The sequence below is a fragment of the Aptenodytes patagonicus genome, chromosome 2 (genome assembly GCF_965638725.1).
Source record: "Aptenodytes patagonicus chromosome 2, bAptPat1.pri.cur, whole genome shotgun sequence".
NCBI classification, from domain to species: Eukaryota; Metazoa; Chordata; class Aves; order Sphenisciformes; family Spheniscidae; genus Aptenodytes; species Aptenodytes patagonicus.
The window spans coordinates 100,000,134-100,026,210 of record NC_134950.1 but is presented as its reverse complement, the minus strand read 5'-3'; the positions used below and the strand labels follow the sequence as shown (position 1 = coordinate 100,026,210).

General features: G+C 42.8%; 1 protein-coding gene across 8 annotated transcripts in view; it reads right to left on the bottom strand.

Moving 5' to 3' along the window:
• The window catches only part of PHACTR1 (phosphatase and actin regulator 1), a 362,855-nt gene that overhangs the window by 155,497 nt on the left and 181,281 nt on the right, over window positions 1-26,077 (bottom strand). The window contains exon 1 of one of the 8 annotated variants that reach the window (XM_076330548.1): window positions 2,300-2,552. The exons of 6 other annotated variants lie outside the window; for them this stretch is intronic. In XM_076330548.1, the coding sequence (XP_076186663.1) occupies window positions 2,300-2,552 (253 nt within the window). Of the gene's footprint in view, window positions 1-1,664; window positions 2,055-2,299; window positions 2,553-26,077 lie in introns of those variants that run through there. One more of the 8 variants, XM_076330550.1, reaches the window with a different exon arrangement.

Below are 26,077 nucleotides of genomic sequence, written 5' to 3'. Positions count from 1 at the left end.
CTGGTCACAGCTTTTTACCTGATCTGTCCTGCTGATATTATGATCACATCATAATTTCAGTTCATTATATCATCCTTTCCCTCCAAACCCCAGAAGGTCTAAAACAGGTATTAACCAGGGAAAAACTGACATTTTTCAGTCCTGAAAAATGTGTCTGAGTCAAGCCAGTGAGCGTGCTCAGCCAGCATAGCTGGGACTACAGTTTCTTTACTTTCTGAAAGAAACTCATAGCTGTGCATGCTGGTGGGAAAGAAAGGATTAAGGCTGTACCAGTACTACATACTTTTTAAATGATGACCATAAAAGTTATTTGCATGAGGTGGAATGAAATCCTGCCCCACAGAAGGAGGGGGTGAAAACGGACTGATGGGATGCTCTGGAAGCCTGCTGGCTGGAAGCCTCTCTGCTCTATTCTTTGCCTCTCTAGGGTTGCTAGATTATCTCCTGTCAAGAGGCGTAACCTCCCCTCAGAGCATCTAACGGCTTGAAGCTAAATAATCAAACATAAAAAGAAAGTAAAACCTTTAAATACATACCTATTAGTCTGTTAAGAGGTACAAGTAACTGGAGTTATACATTCATAAGCATCCATGCGTACACATGTGTAGATTAAAAGGGAGGAAAGCAATGTTCTTTTCTTACTGTGCTAAGATTTCAAATACAAGGTTGCAAAAAAACCCCAAAAACCAACCAGCAAAAGATGCTGATGCAGTTGAGTTTTAGGTCAATTCAATTAATCTAGGAAAGCATATTTTTAATAAATGGCTTCATTTGCTTTTAAGGATAAATAAACCACGCTAATAGTGTAAAGTACCTGCTGCTGCTGCACACAGCCCTTAATTTAATATCTGTGGGGCTTGCTGTCACCAGCAGCACATAAGAGGAAAGAAAACACTCAACATTTTGCATAGCATTCATCAGATTCTTCCCTCTGCTGTAGTGGCATAAGCAGTAAGAGTGCTTAACCCACTGTGGGTTTCCACGCTTCTCAGGCTATCTTCCCCCTTTCCACTGAAAGCAATTCCATTCAGCTTTAGCTGCTTTTTAATCAAAGGAAAATATAATCACACTAACAGGATGCAAATTCTGAAGAAACATTAGCAAAACCACAGTTACTTCATTAAACTGCAGACCTGTGGTTGACAAAGGACCATCAGATCCCAAATAATATTTTTTTCTTTTGCACAGAGCAAACGAAAGCAGCTTTGGTTAATAATAATAATAATAATAATAATAATAATAATAATAATAATAATAATAATAATAATAATAATATCAGCCTCAGCAACAAAAGCTGAAAAATGAAGTGCCAACAACTACAGAGAACCTCAGCTCAGAAAACAGTAACAATTTCATATTTACATTTATCACAAAAAAAGCCTTTCCCTGACCTTCAGAAAATAAGATCTGTCTACCACATCAGTTAATAGGGAGTCCTAAGTCGAGTGCCTTCAGTCCTAAGTAACATGTAAAACCACATAGCAAAACGAAGTAATACAACATTGAACAAGAATGCGGGCTAACATCTGTGAGGCTGTTTTTTGCCTGAATGCTTTTATGTTCCTTTTAGTTCTCTCTTGCCAAATTGCTGACTTTGGCAAATAATTTGTCATTGTTGCCTTCAAGTATTTGCATTCCCAGAAGCATAAAAAGCATATACTTACCTGTAGCAACACCTGTGATTGATTACACCGTCACTCTCTGAATACCCTCTGGAGGTTTTGCTCAGTCCCAAAAGGAGAGGGGGAAGGGATGAGAACAGTTGTCTGATGAAGAGCACTATATTAATTCCAATAAAAATACAATTTCCCTCATGCATTTGACAGCATGGTGAAAATCACACTAGCTGGATTCCAGGTAAACCAGTCCTTCCAAATACTGAGTTGAGTCAAGGAAACTCTACTGCAGCACAATGAGGAAAAAGTTGATGTATCAAGGCAGAAAACCCTGATCTAAAATTCACAGGAATGGTAACAAAACACAATCGATACACACAGCAATTTCTATAGCAACAGGGGAAAAAAGGGAAAAAAAAAAAGAGTTGGTTCCTTAACTGTTAGCACAGAGCTTCTGTGGCAAATGAGGGGACCTGTCCCTCTTGGCATCTCTCTGATCAACACACTGAATCGATGCCCAGTGCATTCCTCCCGTGCTCCCTTTCCTCTTCCCCTGGGATCTGTGGAGGGGCAAGCTGAGCATCCCAGCCTCCGACGGGAGCACACACATGTACACACCCCCCCCATGCAAGCAAACGCGCTCCCCTGCCTCTCTCCTACACCCACAGGATCTCAGCACTCACCGTCACGGGCTTCCTCCCCGCGACTGCAGTTGCTGCAAATGTGTTTGATCTCCTTGCCTATGTGACAGTGTATCACAAAAGAGACATTGTTGTTAGTGGTGGTGGTGGGCTCCTTCAGTGGCTTCATCCTCACTAGATAGAAAGCTTTCTTTTTAGGTTTCTCTCCACTCATGTCTGAAACCGAGCCCTTTCTGCAGCCAGAAGAAGAAAAAGCAAGCATCCCAGGCTGCCTGGCGTGCGTGCAATCCGCCATCCGCTCCCTCTCGCCTCAGTGTTTAGCTGCCACACACACAACAGGGATGAAGGGGAGGGCTGGGGGAGAGACGGGGGGAGGCGGGGAGGCAGAGCAGGCAGAAGCGCTGCCTGAGCCTTGCTGCCCTCCGCGACCCTACTCCTTAACCAATCCACTTGGGCTTGGCTGGAGGATGCTCAGCGTGTCCCCGCTCCGGCCATGCCCGTGACGAGCCTCACCCTCAGCCGTGGGCGCTAGGCATGTTTGGCAGCAAAGCGGAGCCTGGTACAGTTTTGGCTACCTTGCCGGCTGCATACATCCCAGGAGGGCAGAGCCTCCCTCCGCTTTCCCCTCCCACCCCCTCCTCTTCTCCCATGCCTCCCCCCCGTGTTCTGGCAAGCCCCCACATCTGCGGGAGCTCCGTGTCGGGCCGTAGCCCTCTGAGATGGCGGGCACAGCCGCCAGCACCGTGGTCCCCTGGCAGGACGCGCTGCGATTCTCTAGCCCGGCGAACGCGGCAACCTCGCCTTCGCGCTTGGGCAGCGTAGCAGCTTGTCCTGCCGTAATTAATATTTTAACACAAAGGACAGTCCACCAGCAGGCTGACAGCGGGCTGCCCCCCCTCCCTGCACTTCTGCAGGAGGCTTCAGCTCTGGGAGCGCAGGGCTTTTCTGCTTCGGGTACCCCAGGAAAACCAACTCCCTTCCTGCAAACCCCTCCTGCTCTTAATTCTTGCTTTTTCTCCCCACTTACTTCTTTTAAAAGACACAGGAGGTGCCTGTCCTGGCCTGTGCAGGGCTCACAAGGCCAGCCATTGACAGTGGCTGGCACTGCCTAGTGACTTCAGCCCAAGCGCCCCTGCAGCGGGACTGCTCCTCCCAGGCTAAGGCTGAGCAGAGGCTCGCAGGGAAGCGCAGTTTGAATTCATTTTGACTGCTTATCTGTGGGATGAATACCCCCTTCTTTGTCTCCCTTGCCTCCTGCCCAAATTGCAGCTGCTCTGGAGAGCAGCCCTATCATCCCCAGGTGCCCGCAGCCTGGGCAGCGTGCTTCCAAAACTCCACCAGCCTGAAGGGGATTATAATCTCTGGCCAGACGCTCTGTCAATCCCTTGCTGCCCAGCTGCCCCCAAAATGTGCCGTCTGTTTTCATGGCACGGTAAACAGCCCAAGCTGCCCAACCTGCCGAAGCAGCAGCTCAGGACAGTGCCTGTGACACAGAGAAAGGGGGGAGCAGCGGCAAGGATGCTTGCTTCTTGCAGGCTTCGGGAAGGAAAGCCTGAATAAGAGGTGATAAACTCAGCTATTCTGGTAGCTATTATAGGAATGTGAGTGTTGCTCCTTTAAATCTTCAGCAAGCTATCAGTTTGGCAGGCACTAAGCAGAGAGAGAGTGCAATTGGGGCAGACGAAACATGGCAAAGAATAACACCATTCTCCTTATTTTTAGCCAAAGCCCTTGCTCGCTGTTAGAAGAAATCCACTCATTCTGCAATTCTTTACCATTTCCACATAATGTTGCCACATGTTTTACTGCAACAAGAGGCCAAACCAGCCCTGATTCTCTTCAACTGCACATGAAGCAGTCAGTGAGACTTTTGCCTAAAGAAAGATGGAGCAGAAACTTAAGGATTTAGTGCCATGGTTTTCCATTTTCTCAAATGCAGCACGCACACACGCGCACAGACACACAGAAGATGCGTGCAACAAAACTGCTGACCTACTTGTTCTGCGTCATTCTGATGCAGGTCTGACTTCTCACCTGGCGCTCCTGGGAGCTGAAACCTTGAGATGTCACATACGGCAAAAATTGCAAGGCTTTACTTTTCTTAGCAGCATTCACAAATCAGACTAGGTGCTATCAGATCTCACGGAAATACGGGCTGAAGCATGCTCTCGGTAGAATCATGCCGTTCACTAAGCCATGCAAAGCATTCTGCACACTGGGCTATGTATATAGGTTTACGTTGAATAGAGTTGGTCACCTCAGGTTAAGTATTGCCCCAAAGGACTTGATTTTGTATGTGTTGCTCATCTAAAATTCTCACCTGTTTCATGTAAGTGTTAGGACAATAGGGAATGCAGAATTATTCAGGAAAAAGCAGGTGAATTCCCCAAATGTGCATATCGTGTAGTTACACGTTAATGCACTGAAAAGCTGTCCCTTCGCATGCCTGATACTGAGACACTCTTTGCTGCCTTACACATTTGGAAAGCGAAAGCTGAAAACAGTTTGATCCCCTACCAGTCACCCAGCAGTTCAGACACTCGCAGTGGATTTTCCTCTAACTTACTCATTGCCTTTGAGAACACCTTCAGTTCAGCTGTGATTCAGAAAATAATTAGGTAAGTGGAAGACACGACCGTAATTCACCTTCTGAACTTGCTTAGAGTTCACTGCTGTCTGTCACTGGTACCCAGCACTGCTGCATTATAGAAATGGGTCAGGAAAGGAAAGCGCATTCAAATGTGAACTTCCCCGAATTTGGGAAATACGAGTGTTAATGAAATGCAGGGTGAACTCGAAACTGGAATACCGTATCTGCTGTCTCAGGGCAGTATTGGGGTGTTATGCCTCAGCTGTTTTAGGAAAGGAAACTAGCGTGATATGTTCAGCAGAGCTGGTCTTGTAAGGCAAATGGTCTTGTAGTTAAGGAATAGGGTAGGACTTAGGACATGAAAAACTGGGTCAGGTCATTAGTCTTTTGCAGTCTCCCTCTGTGACCTTGGACAAATTACTTACAACATCTTGATATCTCAACTCCTTGGCTAAAGAACAGCGATGTCGACGTTTCTGGTTTTCAGACAAATTTTATGAAATCATATTGCAAGGTGCTCTGAAGGTGTTTGTATATGACAGAGAGGGAACACTTACACAGACTGTTCAAACACAGAGATCTACTATTTATAGCAAAATGAGAGGGGAAACAGGAAAAACATGTTCCAACAGGCTTAGTCCGAATGGTTCACTCAGTCCAAACTTAAGCTTTTTTGTTTCATTGGATTTTGTTTCAACAGTGTTTATCCCTCCTCTTCCAACTCTTTTTATTCTAAAACTGTGAAATTCAACTCAGATATAGACTTGGTATCCAAAACCCTGCATTTTTTAGTGACTCTGTTCTTCTCTCCCAACCCCAAACAACTTTTAGAGAGGGACAGGAGCAACCCCCTTCTCGGGCAGAGACTGGAAGGAGACTACCCATGTAACTATTCCCACAGGTCAGGTGTAAAGCTCTTTAGTGACTCCATACAGCTTCACATGTACCCCATACTACGAAAGAACCACCAAATGTTATGGGAACGGACAGAGGTTTTTGCAAGCAGATCCCAAGAGACTGCAGAAACCCAGCTGCTCTGACACATCTGGCGACATTTGGGAATTAAATAACTGGTCCAGTGGGTAACACTGACTCCATGTGGATAAGAACCCCAAATTATCATGGAGAAAGCCCAGCACATTTTTGCTTGCAGGTGCTATGTATTTTGAATGCAAACAAGCCCTAAAGCCATCTGCTAGTATGTCTCTTGTAACATGCACTTCGCTATAACATGCAAATTGTCTTCATTCCTAAGAGCCGCCTTATAGAGAATCTGAATTTGCCACAGCTCATAAAACAAAAATATGTTTAATTATGATCTGTGTAATTATGGTGAAAGCTGCCGCTGCTAATCAGTTCCAGGACAAATCATGTAAAATGAACGTACTACAGTATTCCTGCAGAAAATTACTTGCTTTGCCTTGTTTTTAAAGGTAAGTAAAAAATCCCGTAACTCTTTCACTGCCTCAATACGTGGCTGCAAACCCTGTGTCCTGGTTTCAGCAGGGATAGAGTTAATTCCCTTCCTAGTAGCTGGTACAGTGCTGTGTTTTGGATTTAGGATGAGAATAATGTGATAACACACCAATGTTTCAGTTGTTGCTAAGCAGTGCTTACACTAGTCAAGGACTTTTCAGTTTCCCGTGCTTTGCCAGGTGCACAAGAAGCTGGGAGAGGGCACAGCCGGGACAGCTGACCCAAACTGGCCACAGGGACATTCCATACCATGTGACGTCACGCTCAGTATATAAACTGGGGGGAGTTGGCTGGGGGCAGTGACCGCTGCTCGGGAACTCGCTAGGCGTCGGTCGGTGGGTGGTGAGCAATTGCATTGTGCATCACTTATTTTGTATATTCTTTTATCTTTATTATTATTATTATTCTTTTCCCTTCCTTTTCTGTCCTATTAAACTGTCTTTGTCTCAACCCACAAATTTTACTTTTTTTTTTCCTCGATCCTCTCCCCCATCCCACTGAGGCGGGGGGAGGAGTGAGCGAATGGTTGTGTGGTGTTTAGCTGCCTGCCGGGTTAAACCACAACACCCTGGCATAATTTTATTGCACAGTGGACAACAAAATCAATGAAGAGGATGTCAGGCAGTTGGTTATTTGACAGTGAATCAACAACCTTGCATGCTATTCCCAGCCCACATTCGCTTCTTGTATAAGCTTGGGAAACCATTTGTACCTTCAGTTCCTCCCACCACAGCCTTTGCCATTAAGGAGAGTGCCACTTCCATTGTCCATAAAGAAGAGATGAAAGCAGCATCCCCTTTAGAAAGGTGACTACTGAGATATGGACTAATTTCTGCATCAAAATCTTTGAGGCTCCGCCCTGTCTTTCAATTTTTTCCTCTGGACCATGTCTCCCCCTGCCCCAGATCACCTGGCTGAGAGTCTTTTTTGGGTCACTGTACCCTCAAACAATCTCTGTGAAAGCAAAAAGTGATGCTGGAGCCAAGCAGCCAAAAGCAGGCAAGCTTTTGGCTGCATCCTCCACACCACAAAAAAAGATTTCCTCTTACTTCTTTCTCCAAGTTGTGGCACTGTGCAAACTGTGCAGACTGTGAAGTCTGCCTTAAGCCCCTCAGCTGAACAACGTGGGGGTTTCTGTGTGGGCAGGACAGGCTCCATCCTGCCTCCAGCACAAATAGGTGGACATCAAAAAGCGTGTGGAAGCCTCTCAGCCACGTTTCCCTTGCACCATCAAGGCAATACGGAGGTTGTCTTGGAGAGCTCTAGTGTTTACCTGAAGAAGCTGTGGCTAACAGAATGGCACTGTCCGGGTGAAAATGCTAGACAAATGCAAGTCTAACAAGGCAGCATCACTTCTTCTCAGCAGTTTAGTCCTTCTAACCAAAACACCATGATTCATTTGCTTTACAGTCTATTTAGGCAGTGATGTTTTTGCAGGGATGCCCCTGTACTTGGCAATTTTTTCGAAATATTTTCCTTTCCTTCCTATTTCCTCTGCCCACTGTACTATGAATCCCAGTGAGAATAAAAAAGAGATAAAAGATAAATTAACTAATTACCAGCTGCTCTGGTGATTAATGCATACATCAATGTTGTATTACACACACTGAAACAAACTGATCAACTTGGAGTAAAGAGGAAAATACGTACAATTTGATCCACTGACTACAACAGAGGAATCGGCCGCTAACACAGTATCCCCTTTGGTAGCATCTTCTATTCACTGCCAAAAAACGTCCCAAAAGCCACCTCAGGACAGCTGACATTTGCCGAAGGAGTTTGTTGCCAGGTGGAGAATCCTTCTATTTGCAAGCCACAACTCAAACCCGGATACCCAAGTATTTTCTGTTTGCCAGGCAATTAGTGCAGCAGGACTCTGGTCCATGGCAGGGGCTCCAGGGTGCTAGGCTGACAGTATTTCTGCGTATTTCTGCTTACTGCATGGCACATCAGCAAAACTGTGAGGGCAAGGAGGAGGGAGAATCAGCCTGAGACTCCTGCAGGCCAAAATAGAAGATGACCTTTTTAGTTCTGCAGCTATAAACACAGTTTTAAGCAACAATTCCAGCTACTCCTTGCAGTCATGAGCCCGAGAGCCAGGTGATGAGTGCCACACGAACAAAAGCAAACTGAGGGGAGAAGGAGGGAAAGAAAATGCCTCTTCTTGGTCTTCTTATGTTCAGCAACGCTGCTGAAGCATCACATGGCTCATTCTTGCTCTACTTGCAGGGCTCTCCACATCCTATGCACACGCTTTGCCATGATGGAGTTCTCTCCTTATTTAGGAGAAGCCCTGGTTTATTTCAATGGGATACCATATGGTGTGATAAAAATGAACAGAAAAGGTTACACACAAAAACCACATAAGCTTAGAAACACCTGTTTGCTCCAAGTGTGAAGAACTGCTGACAGTAAAGGGCTTCTAAGGATAAAAAGGAAGATGTCATTCTACCCAGCAGGACAGACGGAAAGTTGCTGAGCTGCCATTTGAATGCCCAAACATGTATGTGTAATTAATGCACAAAGGCCTGATGAAACTAAGGGTAAACACCAGCGATGAACCAATGTGGAGTCTGGATTTGTAAAACAGCTGAGCAAGCAACCATTAGCATTAGATGACGCTCAAAGGAAGATACAATCTTTATGCTGAAATTATAGGTTAAGTTCTAGCTCTAGCAAAGTCACTGCAAGTCCTAGCACCAGAGCCACTAGTCACTACAGACCTAACAAAGTCATTAGCTCTTCTCTTAGAAAATCCACTCTGAATTTTTCTATCTAATTTAGATGTGGCATGCCCTGGGGTTTTAGTGATCTGTTTGGAGCACTTTGCAGATCCTGTGTAACTGGCTTTCCAGAGGAATGGAAGCCTACACCATTTTTACCTCGATAATAGACACAGGATAAAGCAGAGGCATGAATTGGGACTCAGTAGCACTCCTGCACCCTCAGTTTAGATATAGCTGTAATCTTGAAGTTAACAAAAAGTAGTTCCAAAACCAGTGCAATTACGGGACTGAAACCAAGGAGGAATCTGAAACAAGTTCTGCCTGGCCAATTTAGCAATTCCTGTGGCTGCACATCATAACATATACCAAACCACAATAGCACTGGTGACTTGGAGACTCACAACATGAAGCAGCTTCCTTGCCAGTTACTCCCTGCTTGACACTGAGAGAATAAAAGTCCAATACACACTGGATTTTCACCCCTCCCACCTCCAAAATACCTTTTTCCTTCTGCTCATAAATAAAGAAACAGCTCTGCACCTTCTGCTTTCCTCCCACCAAAACCAGACCTGTCTTAAATATAGGTGCAGAAAAATATAAAAAAAACCCAAAACACAAAACCAAACCCACAGTCAGGTATCTGGCTGCATCTATAATTCCTCACAAGGTTAAGTTCCCCCACAGCACGCTAAAAAAAGCTCAGTGATGGGAGAAGGCAGAGTGTGCCTGTGTGCATGCCTGCGTGTCTAGCAAGCCCCTGGGGGAAAAACTGAATGTGACTTAGTCTTGTCAGAAATGCCCCTAGCCATGAAAAAGGGAGGGAGAAGGTCCAGAGGAGCAGTTGAAGCCCTTGGAGTAGATAAAGTCAAGTACTGGCCACCTCTGGGTGGAAAACAGGCAGAACTGCTCCCACATCATGGGTTAGTTTTATACCTCTTCCTACGGATATAGAAACTAGGCACTCGTATTTTTGTTGGCTCCAAGTAAAACTAAATGTCTGAAAAGCAAAGCAAAGAAGGCAATTGGAGGGTTCCAGAGATATGCATTACAACTGTTTCATAACAAGAACAACAATTTGAACAAAGTCAAATGTTTGACTTAAAATAACATGGAAAATACAGCAGAAGCCCCGAATTTGCAACATGCAACAGAGAAACTTGAAACTCTGTGAAACGGATCAAGTTTTGTGCGTGTGACAAACCGATGACTTGGAACAGCCTTTTCTGGAGACTCTTGCATACAAAGAAACCTCAGTAAAGCAGGTCACGGTCATCATCTTTGATGATGCTACTATGGTTTTCTCGCTATTTTCTCAAGAATTGCATGTCTCAAGACAGGAATAAAAGAAACACTGCTGAGAAAAAATCTACTTGTAATTGCTAGTGCCTGAAAATCTTGGGTGATCAACTTGAGACACCTGAGAAAAACTCAATCTTTCTAGATCTGCCACTTGGGATACCCTGAAACTCTATCCCTTTTACAGTGTGTGGGATAGACATGAATATCACGAAATCCCAGAGGTCTAAGACTTTCCATCCCCTGTCACAGGCGCTCAGGGACTGAGCCATACACAGTGCTCTGTCTGCCCTGTCTCCAGAAAGGTCTGAGTCATCTAGCTTTAAGGAAAATTTAAGAAAATAGGTCAAACTAACTTTCCATCACTGGCAATTGCAATGAAGTCAATCAGCTTGCACAAGCATTGCTCTCAGCACAAATTGCCCCCGCACTTCTGTCTACATGACTAATCAAATTAATTCCTGATGATATCAAGTAGCATGGCTTCCCTAATAATATACACAGACTAACACTTCCTGCTGATAATCCTCACTTTTATTGTTGCTTCTCAAGCTGAAATTATGGAGAAGGATCAGACTGTAGGTATCTTTGGTGAAGTAATACATCCAAAATAAGTAAGATCATGGCTTGAAATGGCTAGACAGACCAAAAGATTTATTTCAAAGCAACTAAATGGATAGTTATTATCTCAGAAACTCTCTGCTGGCTACTGAGATGACCAGCCTACAGCGGACAAAGTTAGGATCAGCACATAATAGGGATGACTGGATTTTTTGCCTTTATAAATGACTCATATTAAGTCTGTTGCTTGTAATTCAGAACAGTTTACTTGAAGGTCAGGGATATGACCGTGCATGAAGCACACTCGTTTAAGGAACACTTTCACACACACAAAAAAAAGGCAAATGAAAAATAGTAAGTTTTGCAGACTTAGCCCCAAAGAGCTCATTTGCAGTAACATGGTTTTACACACTCACCCAAACTTTCCAGGCCAATGGCCCAGGACTTGCCATGTGTCTTGTGGGCCACGGGGTCTGCCACACAAAACTAATGAGTTTTCATTTCAGTTTAATGGCTCGCTACGGTTCCTGTGGTTTCCAGCGCCGTTGTGTTTGAGAAAATCTGAGAAAGTCATAAAATGCAAAAGCTTTGGAAGATGGACATGTGGAGAAAGCCAGACAGCAACTCCAGTAAAGTCAAACCCTGGCCAAGCTCAGACGGAGGATGAGAGGCTGAGCTGAAGGAGCAAGCTAAATGTTCACGAGGTCTAAAATAGAGGTACAAATGAGTAGGCAGGCAGGCAGAGAGATTCAGGAGGGAACATCAGGTGAAGGGAAGTAACATTCAGTAGGAAGAGAAAGCAGATGAAGGGAAGGACGAGGAAAAGAGAGAAGATTAGGAAAGCTGTGAATTGACATTCAAAATTTCAGGGTGCCTTTGAACTGACAGACCCTCCCAATCTTCAGAGGCTTCCCCACCGCTGAAAAGCACTTTGTAATTACACACGAACAGTGCAGGAACCAGGAGTACCGGGGCAGCTGCAAAGGACGATTGAGGTACGTATACTGGCAAAGCTGTAGGGGGAAGCTTTCATAAGCATCTGCCTCCACACACTGTCAATCTCCTCACTTCAATAAGCACTCACATTTTTCTCAAATTAGAAAAAAAAGACAACACAAATCCCTAGGAATAGCATGCCGTTCCTATACATATCTCCCAGTGAGCTAGCAGCTTGCAGTACTGAAATGAAGCAAGAAGCTTCTGACAATATAATGAGCATAAACACAGGCTCCTCTGAACAGCACAGAAATCTGCATGAGGAGCCTTTCACTTTCTCCAAAGAAAAGCAGCAAAAAAGGATTCTTCCTCTCCTCCTTTTAGCCCCTATTATCTTTACTGCAGCCCAGTCATTTTTCATCATCAGACTCCTATCTCTTAGTCGCTGCTTGTACTTTCACTGTGGACTGGTATGAAGCACAAAGCACAGAGGGAAAAGTTTGGCTTTGCATCAGTCCTATGTCATCATTCCCCTACCGTCCCCAGAGTTTAACATAACCAGGCTAGTCTCTACAACACCAACAGACAATACATGTGCCATCAACAGATCTTGCTGACAAAAGGCCATATTAAGCATTGTTTGCCTCTTTAAAACCTTGAATAGCAGTCAACAAAAGAAGCTGCAGTGTGCTAAAGGTTCTGAAGAAATAGCTGTAATAATCAGTTTTTGCTGAAATCCTGGAACATATTTTAATGTGAAATTTGCTGAGCTTTTTAACATCTGCCCATTGGATAATTATAAAGCCTCAAGATCCAGACTAGATTTTAGTAATTTTTCAGGGCCTTTTATAAAAGGAGGAAATATTAACAGCTAAAATCTAATTCAGCTTTCTCAATGATGCAGTCATAATGTATAACTACATACCTATACTACTCTTTGAAATCTTAGCCATCATGTGTGTAAATTATTCATAAGAAGTAAGAACTTACTCCTAACATGTTATTTTTCGAGGTTTTACAGATCCAGCTGCTCCACCTGCATGATCCATAATGCCTATCTGCCAAAATCTAAGTCTCCAGGGAACAAAGGTAGCACAAAAAGCAAGATTTTGCTTTTACCAAAGGTTTGAACCAGAGGAGAACATGTGACTAAAGGCTGAAGTAGAAAGTCTGCAGTACAATATGCATTTCATTCACAGTGGAGGAAATGCAGCGAAATAGTGGTAAAACCCACTGCGGATCTTTTTTATTACTTTGTATTACAGAAATTCCAAGGGGCCCCAGCAGAGCTCAGGACTGCAGTATACAATGCACTCTGACATTTCAACAGACTTTTTGTCCTAATGATCTTCTTCAAGTTTTCTCTAGTGCAGTAATCCTCTGAGCTTAGAGCATCCCAGCTTCAAGACTTTGGTGCTTCAAGACTTTGGTAAGGCTCTAAGTGCATCATGAGGCCAATAGCAGCTGGAAGCTTTCAATCACTTTATGGCTTATGACTGGAAATCTAACAACAAAATGTATACTAAGAGGCCAAACACATCTATGTTCCTACATCACCATGAACAACTAAGAACTCATTGTTCATAAGCAGTATTTAAAGACCATGCTGAGAGAAGATTCAGGAGAGAACACAGTTTGCATTCTCTTGTGATACTTGCACTGAAGCAAACGCTTCTGCATAAAAAAATGTTTTCCCCTCCCCACTGTTGAAGATTATCTTAAGTTTTACTGAATCTTTAGGTTATGAAATAATCAACTATAAGAACATTTTGATTCTAATAAGTTAGCGCCTATGGTAGCATTATGTATAGGATGCTGTGTTACTTATTATTTGAGGCTGTGTTGCTTGAAGTCCCTATTCCCTGTTCTCTGAACTCTCTAGACCATAAACAGAGCCCCTAGGTTCTATTGTATATGGGATGAGTTATTTGACAACCTGGCAAGGTAGATATCTGGTTGGCCAACTTGGCAACAAAACCTACTTTTAAGGTGTCCTGAAGTGAACTGCCTTCATTATAATACTAAAAAACACACCCACAGGTCAAGACGACCCTTGCCCAGGTGAAGACCCTTCCCCCGCACAAGCGTAGTAACAGAAGAGAATGACATAACCGATATTACAATTATATGTAAATCATTAACCTATAATTGTAACTGGGAGTGTACTACCTTATAATTTTTGTGTATAAATGTAACGGTGATCTAGCGATAGGTGTGCTTGATTTGTGGAATTCCACCTTGCACCCGGCCGTAATAAAGAATGCCTGCTTTCTAAAACTCCAAAATTGAGTCTTAGAGAGTTCTTCATCTGCCGATTTACAGTAACACCACAACAAATTAAGGCTTAAAGGTGAGACTGCTAATTACTTATAACCAAGCATAAGACCAAGTTGCCCAGGCAGGTTGTAAAATCTCCATCTCTGTTGGTTTTCAAGGCTGGAATGGATAAGTTCCCAAGCAATCTAACCTAACTAGACCTGCTTTGAGCTCTGGAGGTCCCATCCAACCTAAATTATTCTATGATTCTAAAACATTCAATCAGTAATATCTTCCTCTGACTTGTACACCTTTGTGCTAACAACCAAAGGCAGTCTAGGCCAAAGACTAGCTGACAGGCGTGTGTGATTGTATTTCTGCACTCTGCAACTGCAAAGTGACCAAGCTTGCTTGTCAGGGTAACAGCTTTCAACCACTCAGATGAGATGTTTGAGTGGGATGTGACCACGCTACAGCCCATTGGTAAGAAGCTGGCGAGTTGCGCTCATGGGAATATACACAGCTTTTCAGTTTTCTCCAGGGAAGACTTTTGGCTTTCTTCCTCATGGGACCTGCAGCTTCTCTTCTTGAGAGATCTCATGCACTATAAGCTGTCAATAAGCTTTTCATATTAAGGCACCACGCTTTTTTTCTGGTCATATTTCACCATTTTTCTAGCTGCTTTGAGAAATCCTGAACTATGCACATTTTGCAGATATGCCTTGTAACCTTTCCTGATAGAGGTTCCTCCACCGCTTCCTAACTGCCTCCATCTGAAGGAATGTCACTACCACGCACTGGTTGCCAGAGGACAAATATCCTGGGAAACACACGACAAAGGGCTGCTCTGGCTGCCTGAGGCACCACTTTCTTAATGCCTGCACAGAAACACAGAGAGGGGCATATGGAAAGGCTTCCAGCCCCTGACAATATAGGGCACTAGCTGTGGTTGCATGCAGGAGAGGAGCAGGAATTTTGTGAGGCCAATCTGGCCTCCGAGCGGAAGCGCAGGGACCAGTAATGGGGAACAAGTGTTTGCTTTGCTCTTTCTCTTTTCTTCTGACCGAAGCAGGACTTAAAAGCAAAGAAAGTGACAAAACAAAGAACATGGGTTGTAGAGAACGAAGCAGCTTATTATAAAGCTATTATGAATAGTTGGCTTGCTGCTTAGCTAGGGGATAACGAAGTTAGCAATTAGCGATGATGAATGGTTGAAGGGGTTTCATAATGATATGGAAAGATTTTCATCTTTATATCAGACAGGTTAAATTCAGGTCAAGTCAGTACCAACTGAACGTGAATGCCATCTGATTTATTTCATCAGGCTGTATGGAATGAACTTGGTCTCTTGTAAGCTCTTTGGGACAAAGGCTTATTCATAAGTAATTATCTGTAATAAGCACCTCAACTTGCATGAGGAGGTGCTTTATACAAGGTACTGTTCAAACAACCCAGCCTTGAAAAGGTTAGGATTCAACTAGATACAACTGTAAAAGTATCATTTAAACATGACAAAGAGAAAGACAGCATAGCTTGTCCAATGTCTTACAGAAAGTATGTGCCAGAGCTTTATTTGACTCTACGTTCAATTACAAGCCAATTCTTCCTGCCTGGGCATTTAGAAATTGCACAGTGCATGTTGGGCACAACTGCAGTCTATATAGAGAAGCAAAGAACAGAAGGTGCCCTTTACTAGCCACCATGCTCACCAGCATCTTTCAAGAGTCTGCTGCTGCTCTCACAAATCTCCCCACTGAGAAAGAGAAGGTGTGTTAGTTAGTACCAAGGAATGGCATCAGCTTCTGGCTCACTAGCAAAAGCTATAAACAACATTATCTTCACACAATGGACAACTGCCTCTTCTACTGGGTTACTGTCAGATAAGCACTGGGATTTGCAAGTCACAACTTGTAGTCCAGCTCCTTACCAGAAATTTTCATCAACTCAGAATTATGAATCCTCCATTTTTTACATTTTGGGAATAGTAAATGAAGTACATGAGGAGAGAAGAGGTTAGAGGTAGTGGAGAACAGAGACTTAGTTAAGGGGCCAAAAAGAGGTTAAGAAAGCTGGAGGAGAGAACGAAGCTATGAAAATATGTTGAACATGGGCAAAGAAAAGAAATAAAACAAGGACAAGAGACAGCGACCTGACCCATTAGTGGGGTTATACTGATGCAGTCCACTGTCATTGCCACCGACCTAGTACGGATTTAAAATACCACGCACCATAGTGTTTCATCTAGTACGCTACTAAGCAATGTTACTCTGCTGCACGTTCTACTTTGGTTCTGTGCAATGGGACCACATTAGGCATTTCCAGCAGTATAATCACGTTGAATAACTGGACTTTGCAAACTTTTTAAACATGGGTTTCCTTGGGTTCCTAGAATGACTACCACAGAACCAACAGTGTGGAGGGGAGCGGGGGAGAGGTTAGCCAGTCTTCAGTTCCCCATTCTAGGCTGCGCAGTCCATACAATCAGATTTTTTATTTTGTATTTTGACAATTCTCCCAAAGTTAAAATAGTTACGATTATAAGAAGGAGTTTGAAGCATAGAGTTTAGGAGTAGGTCTTCAGGACTTGTGAATGTCTCCAAGGCAGGAATAGGCTAATTCAGGTACAACCAAGTAATATTAATCAAAGCATCTGAGGGAAGAGGTAGAAGGAGATGTCCCCATGGCTAGAAAGAAGGAAGCACAATTTTGTAAGGAGAGACAAAGGAAGTCTAGCTTTGGATGGCACAGGAGAAGGCGATCTCTTTTCCTTCATTTCTTTCTGCATCTTCTCCCCATCCTCTGAGGAGAACAGAGAGAAGCAGGCATTTTGCACAACAAAGGAAGGGGGAAGGATTGCAGCTTGATTCAGGAGAAGAAATTGGGAGCTAGTTGAAATGCTAGAGCAGTCAAGGAACTTCTTTACTCTCACATATACTCCTGTGTTCTGTTACCTTATCTTTCTGATGTTTTGTTCTGTTGTTAAAAGCCCAGGGATTGAACAAATCTATTATCTTTACAATCTGTCTCCTGACACATTTGACTCTGAGCATTGACAAAGCATTTTTGCTGCACACAAATGATGACATTGGGACCTTTCTACAAACATCAAGATTTCTAATGCATAGCCCCAGCATATCCAAAGGCTTACAGCTGTCCAGTTTCAGAGCTGGTGGTGGTAGGTTTGACGAGATGACGTATCATCCAGGGACAAACAATTACCAAGAGAACGCTAGCTTTTGGGAAAATAGCAAGGAAGACTCATGGTCCTGAGGATCCTGAGGTGTGAAGGACAATACCCATGACCTTTGTTTTTGTTCACAGGTTTTGAAATTGAGTGTGATCATTCAGATACAGAACACAGAGCTCAAATGCTTCACAGAAGCAACTCAGAAAACACACTTTGCCTGTGCGTAATAGATACTTGTAAAGTTTAGGGTGGTTCTTCCATGCATCAGTAGACACAGGAGGCACTGCAAGCCTGACTCATTTGCCTGTGTTGACAAGAAGCACAGCACTGTTTGAGATGAGAGACACTGTAATATCAATATTTTTTAGTCCTAAGGGTCTAAAACTGTTTGCCAACATTCTGTAAATGAATAACTTCTAATTGTCTACTGGTTGGGAGGATGGGCAGTAAAAAAAGTATGTCGGGTGAACGCAAACAAAATATTGTTTAACTATCATTTTAATTATGATTACAGAGGTTTTCTGGTAATTTTTCAATTGTTTCAGGCATTGCTTTCTGATATCTTTGGCTGCAAAAGGTGCCTGGATGACAGGTCAGATAAGACATGTGCCTTTTAAAAATGTGAAAACATTCTTCGAACACAGTTGTCCTAATAAAGATTTTTGATAATGTAAGCCTTGCAAAAATAGGTTTTCAGGAAATGATGGATCTACACACTTGGGATGACTTAGTTAAAACCAAAACAGAATAGGGAAAAGTCACAATGCAAAGCTTTGTGTTTGGATGCTTGATATACCTTTATAATTTTAATCTCTGTAGATTAAACATTCTCTGTAGATCACTGTGCTCACAAAATGAAATACATTGAAATTCAAACCACAGATCCCGAAACAAACCCAACCAGAGGCATTAACAATGCTCCAGTGAGTACGCTGGCACACTTTCGTATTCCAGGTCAATGATGCTTATTCTAAGCAAAACATCTGGAGCACTGTAAATCCAGCTTTCTTTAAAAACTAAATCTACGCTGAGCTTCTCTTCATTTCTTTAAGATGCCATTTAATTACAGTCCTGATCAATCCCATTTTGCAAAACCATCTCCTGCACTACTTCCCCCATTAACAATTAAAATTATTCTTTTTTTCTCTCATTCTACTCAAGGTAGTTTCTCAGAGCAGAGCATTAAAATCTTAATTTCTGGTCACTAGCACTGATTTTTGATCCAAATACAGAATTTAAATGTTGGCATATGGTCAGAAAGTTAGAATTTATTCATATCTTCCTCTGCTTTTTTTTTTTCTCAGAGCTGGATTGAAACAAGCACTTACAGTATTTAAGGCTAGATTCAGATCTAGGCTAAGGAAATGAATCTTCATTGCTTCTTAGGCTTTTTAAAGGGAGTCATTGGTATCAGAATTGAAATGGAAATGGGAGGACTACTTCCAACCCACTAAGCTGGTAAAGAATTATTTAAATAAGCATTCAACAGATTTTCTCTTTTAGATGCATTCAACTAAGTCAAACTGGGCATCTTTGGAGAATACTCTTTCTTGGCAAAAACCTAATACTACCAAATTCTGGCAATAAGATATTACACAAGCAAACACACCCCACACCCCCCTTCCTCACATGGAAAAAACGCAACCAAAGAACATTTCTCCTGTGCCCAATAGGCCCCGTCTGCCACTGCATTCTCAGGTTGCCGCTGCCTCAAGGTTTGAGAATGTCAGTGGCTCTGAGGCTACACCATGAGTCCATTTGCCCTGAAAAGCAAACAAACAAGCCAGGCACACTTCATTCCTCAAAAATGTGTTCCTTTACCACAATACTTTGAGGCCTTTCCTAAAACAGATGTTCCAGACTGATTTCTGTTTGATAACTCTCCTCCTGTATACACTGACATTTCACTTTGGCCTTGTCTTATGGGAAGAACATCCTACTGGATCTGTGTCAACTCTTTAGCAGCTTTGCCTTCCCCCATGAAGCTATGAAATAACTACTATAAAGTTAATATCCAGATTAATGCGGAATTAAACTGCCCTGCCATGTTAAGCTGGATGCAAATACACGCAAATGTTGCTGTATAATGTCTTTTGCATCACTTGCAATGAGGCAAGTGATCCCATGACTACAGATGCAATTTTCAAAGAAAAAGAACACTCACAACCTCTCCAGCCACACTATGGGAAGTTCAATTCAAAGAGAATGTTTGATATCCTTGAAGTTTATATCGTGTAAAGAAGGCCTCCTCTATGTCTTGCTTTAGACATTAATATTATTTTAGGGATGCAGAGTGAGGAAAATATACTACTTGGTTCCAGTGAGGATAGCTGAATTCAGTCCTTAAGTAGTGTGAGCCCATTACAATGGTGATTATTAGGGCATCACTGAAATGGCAAAATCTCTCAAGATACACCAATACCTGAAGTGTAGCTAAACTGCATATACAAACACAGAGCCCCTGAAGAAAATATTACTATTTATAATTGTACCACAATATGTCCTGGAAGCCTCAGAAAAGATACAAGGGCTAGTCACTACAGTAAAGACTCAGAAAGAGTCCCTGTCCCATTACAGACAGACAAACAGGTACTTATTTGGTGGATAAATACCTGAGATACAGAAATGGTTTGCACAAATTGACGGGATGTCTGAGACAGAGGTGGAAGATAGACATCAGAAGAGAGTAGCATGCTTTTTATGGTGGCTCCAGCCAGTCCTTGTGGACACATTCACTTAAAAAGTCTCCCAATATCTTTGCAAGAAGTGGCTGCAAGTTGCTGCTACTCCAAGGCCTAGGACCTGCATTTGCTTTAAAAGAGACATATCCACAGAGACCAATGCATTGCTGCACAGGGATGCATGGAGCATAACATATATCTGGAAGAAGTACTGTGCTAATACATTGTGCCATGCAGACATACTGTTAACTGGCTGTGAGAAGCAGAAGATGAAAGAGCTGACATTTGCCAGCTTCCCCAGGATTTGCGGTAATGGCTAGCAACCGCGCTGCCTATTGAAAAGAAATACCAAATGTGCGTGGGTTGTGGCAGGCTGTGTACAGGCTCTTACGCCAAGATGCAGAAGCAGCATCTCAGAGGTGGCTTTCCAGGATATTTGTTTTCTTTATTTCTTTCCTTTTCTAAAAAAGAACAACTGAACCATATTCTGGCACTTAGAAGAAGCTTCCCAAAGATGATGTTTCCAGTGGTATATAGACTTTTTTGCTATCGCACAGACCTGTGTTTTTCACAGCTTTGTAGTAGCCTCCATGCATTACATATAAAAATGAATACATTGTTTGCCTAGCGTGTCCCTAAGGGAGCAGAGTTATTGCGGTCTGAAATATCTTCATCCCATTTGCTGCCCCAGGGCTGATTGCTAGCCTGCATCTGCCATTCACAGGATCTGAAAATTAGCTGGCCAGAAATAAAAGCTCCTGCAAAGAAAACATGTTTTACAGAAAAAATATGAAAAGAAAAATCTATAATTATCCAGTCACATTAGTGACAGTGAGATCCTCCCAGCTTTCCAGCCAGGTACAATTAGCAATTGTTTTAAACAATCAATGAGTTAATTACAGCAGTAACTTTCCATTACATTTCACAGGGAATGTATTATGTGGTGGGGGACATTAGAAACTGTACAGCAGTACTTTCATTTAAAAGACAAGCAGAAACAATACCAGGGTAAGCAGTGTATGCCCGAGTCCTGCACGACTTCCCAGCAGCACTCCTCCCTGCAGTGCCAGTGGCTTCTGAGCCCCTCCGGAGCAGGCTCAGCACTGCAGAGTGCCTCTTTCCCCTTTGTGGGTACACTTTTTCCTCACAAAAAGAGATCTGAAGCCCCAGTCAGGCTCAAAATGTATCTCCTCCCACATGCAGAATCTCACCTAACCAGCCAAAGAGCATGCTCTGTGGTACAGCAGATGCAATCTAGCAATGCAATTGCCATCCACTGCTCTCTTACTCCAGGTAATACATTTTCAAGTGGCTTAAATAAGACAGGACTGCTATCAGTAACCACTTTTCACTTTGACCACTGGATTGTTGATATTTTCCCTAGCTTTTTTGTCTCTTTTTTTAAAGCTTCTTACTAGCAAAGATTAACGACTTCACTGTCCCTAAGAAACGGGGAAAAATGGGGGGGAGCATTGCTAAGCATAACTACGATTTATGTATCTATACATGAATCCTACTGTTTAGCTTTGATTTACTGCAGAAGCCCAATTTTAGCATGGTATGAGATACTCATTTCTATCAAGACAATTGATAAATTGATGCCTACCATAAGAGCTGGCATCGTAATCTAGTGCCTCAAGCTTTTGTGGTTCATTATCATTTCAAGAGTGCTCAGGTCTGCATTCAATTACATGTTGCCAGAACACAATTTCCATTTCAAGTAATGATTGTAGACTTCTAGATCCTGCCCAGTGCCTGTTGAGTTTCAACTGGTGACCAGTTCCTTCTTCCTCTGGCAACTGGGCATTTCATTACAAGAGGCAGAGATCTGCGTTGCTGGGACGCATACGGAAGGTCAGCCTACAGCTGTCAGAAAACCACTGCTGCTTTGATAAAAATGCAACAGCTTACATACATTCTGGACTCTCCTTTTCCAGGCTGGTTGGAGTGAGGGCCCTCACCGAGGGAACAGCCACCCCATTCAGATGCAGGGAACGCGCCCTATTTTGGCACCCTAAATGGCAAGTGTGTTGCTCAGAGAACATATATTCTCTCAGTCTCAAAAAAAGACAAGCCGGTGTATGAAAAAGAACAGACATGTATTGGGAAAGTTATAAATACAGCATTTCCCTCTCCCTAGCCCTAAATAAGGCTGAGTAATGTCATGTTATCACTCTCCTTTGGACATGGCTGTCAGCTATACTACTACCTGCTTGGGGGAATGAGATGAAAGCAAGCCAGCAGCAACCTGTCCCCTCCCTTCAAATACTCTGAGCACCAGCCATGCTCACTGCATCCCTGCCATCCATTAGTGCCAAACTTGGTGCGGAACTCAATATTCCATTCCCCTGAGCTACTGTTTCAGTTTCCAACAGTAGTTGTAATGAGTTACCTTTTCCAGTGCTTTGCCAATTACACCCCACAGATGCTGGGAGCGCAAGGAAGGCACCATACCTACGTTCTTATGCAAACATGGACATTCACATAACGCAGAATGTTGGCCTGAGAAACAAAGACACACACCTTTTGTCTACTGATGCAATACCCCATTCTAGATAATTTGCGTCTGTTTTAAGGAGAAGAAAGTGTATGGCAAACTAGTTTACAGCACAAACTTAATATTTTGTTGCATTCTTGAAATGGATATTGTTTTTCACAGTCTTATCACATTTATCTCTGAGGTTTTGACACAATGAAAGTTTCCCTGTAATAACTGCATAGAGACTTCAAAAAGAATTTTGTTTCCCTAATGGAATGTCACCAGATTATGATTAATTTGTCTCTCCCTTGAGGTCTCAAAGAAAGATTATTTAAAAAAGAAAACAAATAAAAAGGCCAGTCCGAAGGTCCAAGTTTCCATATACAACTAGCGACTATGGAGGCCTAGCTTGAAGTGCACTGAAGATTTTCAAAAGCAAGGCGTGAGAATTTTCTAAAAGGCAGCCCCCTGTAAGATGTATCCAGCTGGCCACATTAGCAAACAAAACAAAACAGCAATTGTTTGGAAAAAGTAAGCCTAAACCCCACCAATTTTAATCCCATCTTTAAATACAAATTCTGAAATGACACCATGGACTTTACAACCAGGCAGCAGAGAAACAGCTCTGTTTCAGCAGACCGTGACTCCTGGAGACACAGAGGCTCATAAGCAACAGAAGCAGGGTTGCAAGTGCAGCAATTATAACAGTACTTCTTCAGGGAAAAGCAGCTTGTAAGCAAGAAAGCTCAGATAGAAAACAGGTCATAACCACTCCAAAATGACGCAGAGGTCTCAAAGACTTGAAAACAACAGGTCCATTTTAATGGCTGTAAAAAAACCCAACACTGTTCTCCCGAAAAGTTATGCATCAGAAATAAAAAGATGAACACATGCAAGGCTGATTGCCAGTTAATCACGTCTCCTACAGAACAAGTTCCTGGACAACCTACACGAGGGACGGACACAATCCTGATCTAACTAGGACAGAGTTTGGCATAGAGCACAGCCTCTGCTGCATCCAAGCGTGAACTTGCTGTCCCCCGGTTTGCAGTCTGTCCCTTAGGGCAGTCTGGGTCAGTCTGTGGACTTGGTAAGTAGTTTCGGTGCCTACAATGAAGGCTAGCACAGACTCAACCATGGCTCCTTCAAACCGGTTTGGTCCTTGCAAGAAATGTCTCTGTTCAGCGCCTATAACTGCTAGCACTGCCGGTTTGATTTTTGTCAGATGGTTTCTCCTTGCCCTCCTTAGCCTGCCAGTTCTCCAAGGCCAGACGTCTTAGGGCCCACTCTAGATTGGTGGTGGTGGTTCATTTTCTCGATTTCTTTTTTTTTAAGCGAAACCCCCAACAAATCACCATTCAACACCATGGCATCCAGACCGAATGCCTCCCATTGCTTCTGCTATTTAAGGCATCTGTAAATAACTGATAAGGACGCCAGCACTTATTTATCTCTGCAGATGGCTTATTGTTTTGGCAGAAGGGGGAAATCCACCACCTCAGGCCTAAAGGAGGTTTCTTAAGCAGAGGTTAGTCACTCCTGCTGCTCATGACTATATGCTTACGCCTTGGAGCTACCGCATCGACATGGCTTGTGAATGGGACAAAGCTTCTTTCACACTGAGATAAATATGCAGAACTCCATACTAATTAGCTTGATACACTGCTAGTGTAAGATAGCATAAGTCTACCGAGTTCAACATGGCTAAATCACTTACTCTCACTTGAGATCTGTCTTAAAACCAGGAGTAATAAATAATAGTCTCCTGGATGCTAAGCCCGTCTCTCCCCTCAAAGAACTATGCTCACTTTGCATCCTAAGCACAAACGTGTGTGTACAGATGAAATCTCCTCGGGTCATTTTCTTGCTGTGGGGTAAGCAGTTATATTATGTCCATGAAAAACTAGAGCAAAGCAGGTAAATTTAAAGTATGGGTGGTCATGGCTCGGGCGCAGCAGCAGAGATGCTCTGGCCTCTCAATGCTAATGATCCCACCAACCCTCCTTCAATGCTCATTTCAAGACCTGAAGTTTTCCCTGGGAGATGTAACTCTCATCTGGGTCAGGTCTCCAGTGACTAGATTAGCTTGGCCTTTGGGAAATAGAGAAAGTACATTTGGCTAGTTACATCATTTGGATCTTTTCACTCTACTCAGTATAACTGCTTATGGTAGCAAAAATGAAAGGAGAAAAGCCATTGCTGCTTTATTTTCTTCCTTTCCCCCTCCACTCTCCATCCTTATTCTCAGCCATTTTTTATTTTGGATATTTAACAAAGATACAAATCTACTTTCAGGTTCTGTTTGGTTTTTGTTAATTAAAACTAAGATGCCTCAGAAGCCTCATATGCTTAAACACACACCCTTCTTTCCTATTCACTTGTTTCAGATACAGATAAAATATTCAACAGAGAAGTAATCTACTATTCCCTATGCACCCCCACCCCCCAAAAAAAAGAAAAGCCAGTAAGGCGCAGTTGAGCTTAAAAGAATACCAAAACTCTTGGCTGTCTGGATCAGCAGCATGCAGGCAGTAAAACTGAAAGAAATCTCATTAGCATGACATAACAGTCAATTATAATATGCAAGATTTAATGTTAAGTACCGCAGCCTGATTAATCTACAGATATTTCTATTAGTGGGAACGGTGCTCTACAAGTTTCAAGTTTTAGTTCATTGCACCACATTAAGCAAAAGGTGGGAAAGGTACAAGGTGAGACAGATTCAACCCCTGTGTAATTGTGCTGACTCCAAAAGCAGATCCCTTTCGTTCCTGGAAAGGCTCTGATTTGATGTCAAATCCATGCAGACTCTGAGGGCTTCTCCCGATCATCATTTTCCAGCAGGATATTGAAGGGTTTTTGCTGTTTGGCTTTTAAGTGTTTTCCCAATACATTTCTAAGTGTATATAAACTATCAAACCGAAAAAGACAAATGCTCCATGCTTCAAAACATTTTGAGTTGGATTCACACTTGAACAGTCAGCCTGGAGTGCCTGAGGGTAAAACACACCACGGAAAATACAGCTTGCAGCCCAGCCTGCCATTACATCCGGAAAAGGTGGAGTATTTTGGAAAATACATCATTTCTGTAGGAATGCCTGGCCTTGCAGTGCTCCGCCAAACAGAGCTTCCCACTGCATAAGTTTAAAAAAAAAAAAAAAAAAGAGAGAGAAAGAAAAAGCCCCAAAGCTTTTGTCCCTCTTCACAGGGAATCTCCCAAATCTCTTCTACAGCTTTAAAGACTCACAAGCTAAATTTTCCTAAGAGTTAAGTCTTGCCTACTTTTACACTGAACTGCTACAGAATGGAGCACCATTTTAACATTAAACCATTAAACTGAGTGACCTGACACCCTGAAGTCCCTTCTGACCTAAATTATTCTGTGATGCTAAGTAGTGTTGGTTTACTCAATACTGAATTTTGGTATGTTGGAAAATAATTTTGAGAAAAGTTGTCTAACTCAAATTGAAGATCCCTAAAAAACTAGATTTAGAAAAACAGCATGAAAAATTGAGAGTAATGCTCCAATTTGTTTTGGTACTGAGTAAAGTCTGGGTAATCACATGGGACTTTTTTCCTATTTCACTGTTCTGAAACAACTCAAAGTGTGAAAAAAATTATTTTCGGCAAGA